The sequence below is a fragment of the Adiantum capillus-veneris genome, chromosome 21, assembly GCF_014529385.1.
Source record: "Adiantum capillus-veneris isolate H3 chromosome 21, ASM1452938v2, whole genome shotgun sequence".
Lineage (NCBI taxonomy): Eukaryota > Viridiplantae > Streptophyta > Polypodiopsida > Polypodiales > Pteridaceae > Adiantum > Adiantum capillus-veneris.
Genome location: NC_140951.1, coordinates 146,247,643 through 146,250,373, shown reverse-complemented (window position 1 = coordinate 146,250,373; position 2,731 = coordinate 146,247,643). Strand labels below are relative to the sequence as shown.

The 2,731-nt window shown below is 40.1% G+C and overlaps 1 protein-coding gene across 1 annotated transcript; it reads left to right on the top strand.

Moving 5' to 3' along the window:
* Positions 1–2: 2 nt before the first annotated feature.
* Positions 3–526, top strand: LOC147431912 (uncharacterized). The gene is made up of 2 exons (XM_086493713.1): positions 3–188; positions 257–526. Exons 1-2 carry the CDS (start codon positions 3–5, stop codon positions 524–526), a joined length of 456 nt encoding a protein of 151 aa, XP_086349839.1.
* Positions 527–2,731: the final 2,205 nt, after the last annotated feature.

The following is a 2,731-nucleotide window of genomic DNA, read 5'->3' as shown; positions in this document are numbered from 1 at the left end:
GTATGACCACATCGAATAGCTCCATTGATAGCCAGGCCACACAGTTCTCAGATGATGTTGATACTCTCACAGATTACTTGGCAGAGGGAGATGATTTTGTAGTTATGGTTGAAGATGGAAATGTAGAGGGAGTTGACTATTATATTCTTAGGTGCACCAAGAAAAAGTATGTGCTTCAAGAATCCACCGTGGATGATTATGGTGAGGCATATGATGCTCACAGTATGGTTGTTTCAAGGGGCACTATTTTCAACAGGTCCATGGATGTGGGCACTACATCCATTTTGTACAGTATGAGTGGCCGAAGGTGGCCATACACTACTCCCATCTTGTCCTTGGTGTGAAGCTAAGGCTAGAGAGGATTGTCAGCAAGAAGAAAGGGAGCACCCCTCGCTGGCGTTTGGGTCCAAATGAGCACGAAAGCATCATGGAGACAGTCTGTAGCAGTGCAGGAGTTGCAGACCTTGCAGATGATATTGGAGTTGCTTCTGTAGATGATAGTTGTGATGATGAGTGTAAGCGGTGACCCCTACATTCGTGTTATTTACCATTCCACCTTTTGGCCTTTTCGATCATTTCTATCTTGTATACTCTACTTCATTGATATTCTATATTATGGTGTTGTACTTTCCCTTGTTCATTTGATGTTCATTTTGGAAATTATCGTTCATAGGTTGCTATTTTGGTTTACCATTGATCTAATTTTATTAAATTTTCACGGTCTTACGTTGCCATCTTGACTGTCATTTTTAGTAGGACGAATGTCAATTCATTGTAAGACGCCAAGTACAGGATTGAGACGGATTGTGATCGAGGATCTGGGTGCTTTCCTTGCCTCCAAAATTTTTTCATGGCCATTTTCTCCCGTCTCGTCCGATTTTTTTGTTTTGGCTTTGCTAAGGGCCCAATGGTAAAAAAGTGGCGAGGTTGTGCCACCGTAGTCCATCGAAATGGATTGCGATGCCATGAAATTTTGTAGGGGTGGGGATTTAGGTGCTTTTTCCACCCATGCAAAGTTTCATGGCCATTGCAGGGGTGGGGATTTGAGTGCTTTTCCTGCCCTTGCAAAGTTTCATGTCCATCCGCTCCTTTGGACGCATACCATGTAATGATGCCCGTTATGTTTCGATTCTCAACCTTGATCAAAAGTTGACAAATATGGGCCAAGTATGGATGACATGGTGGTCAATCCAACAGAGTCTTGAAAATCTACAGGAGCTAAAAGAGTCTGTAGTAGAGAAGGAGTGGTGACTACCATACTTTGACAAACAATGACAAATTTTGGCCAAGTATTTTCATGCAAGATGAAAGAGCGCTCATAGTCCACTCCATAGTGTGGCTTACATGCTCCATCTAGAGTATTGGAATTTAGATATGATGTCCAATACAGAGGTGGTCAACGATTTCATTCACGTGGTCAACACGTTCTACTCCAACATTCAGGATCGAATTGATTGTATAAAAGAAATGAGTGCATTTATATCAAAAGAAGGTCCTTTTGCGAATGATTTTGTATAGTCAATGGCAAAAGATCAACCTACATGGAAGTGGTGGATAATGAATGATGAAGAGCATTACTCGACCTTACATCCCCTTGGAATGAAAGAACTGGCACAATGTGCAACAAACTCTATTTAGAGAGAAACTGTATTATGTACAAGTATGTTCATAGCACTATTCACAACAGACTATTAACAGACAGAGCAGAAAAATTAGTGTATATGTTTTGCAACAAAAAGATATTGCATCACCTCAAAAGTGCTAGCTACGAGGAGGAAATGCCAACTTGGTTGTATGGTTGTCAACTGGAAGACGAAGAAGAGTTTAATGTTGATGTATCTCAATGCACTATAGACAAAATAGAAGAGAATCTGGTAATAGATGTGAAAGTTGAATTACAAGGAGACCCACAACACTCAGACTTAGAACCAGATAACAACTTCACAGATTCAATATATCTTGAGAAGTAGAAGGAAGATTGTGTCAAAAACCATTATGAAAGAGCTTGTATTAAATGTGTTTTGATCATATACAATGCTTCATATTCACGATTATCATAGTTTGTTGATCTCAAATGATATGCTCAGAACTAGCATCTTGATCACCAAGCAAATTTCTAATTGTGATGGGGGTATTTTGGCGGACTTGCTTTAATTTATACTCATTTTCCATGCCAAAAATAACATATATTCCTTGTGGAATATCTTGTGAGCAGATTGCACATCGGCTATTATTTTGTATCAAACGAATAAGACAGACAAAGTGATAATAATGACCACATGTCAATGTATAGTATCGACTCCATCCATCAAAATTCTTGTAGCAAACTGGACATTGGGAAGATGAAGATGTATCCGAAGTAGATGAGGGGACCAAATCTAGATGCACGACAAGGTGACTGATGTGTGTCCCTTGTACAGGTGGAGGATTCACTCGTTGTGTTAGATTCTAAACATCTTGGCTTAAGCGGTGAATACTTTTCTCCATCCGGACCTATGAGGGTTGGGATGTTTGGGTGGCTATAGAAATCCATGTTATTTTTGCAGCTTTCTTTGCCAACTGTGTCGTGTAAATATCTTTCTCTCTGTTTAATTGTAGGTCAACGCCTTCACCTGTCAATGCGAGCTCATCTCGGATGAAAGTGACACAACTCTCTCTGATATCACGGGTGGCAACAATTGTCTCCTTCGATGAAAAGTCTATTGGTCGTTGTCGCACAAAATGAACATAT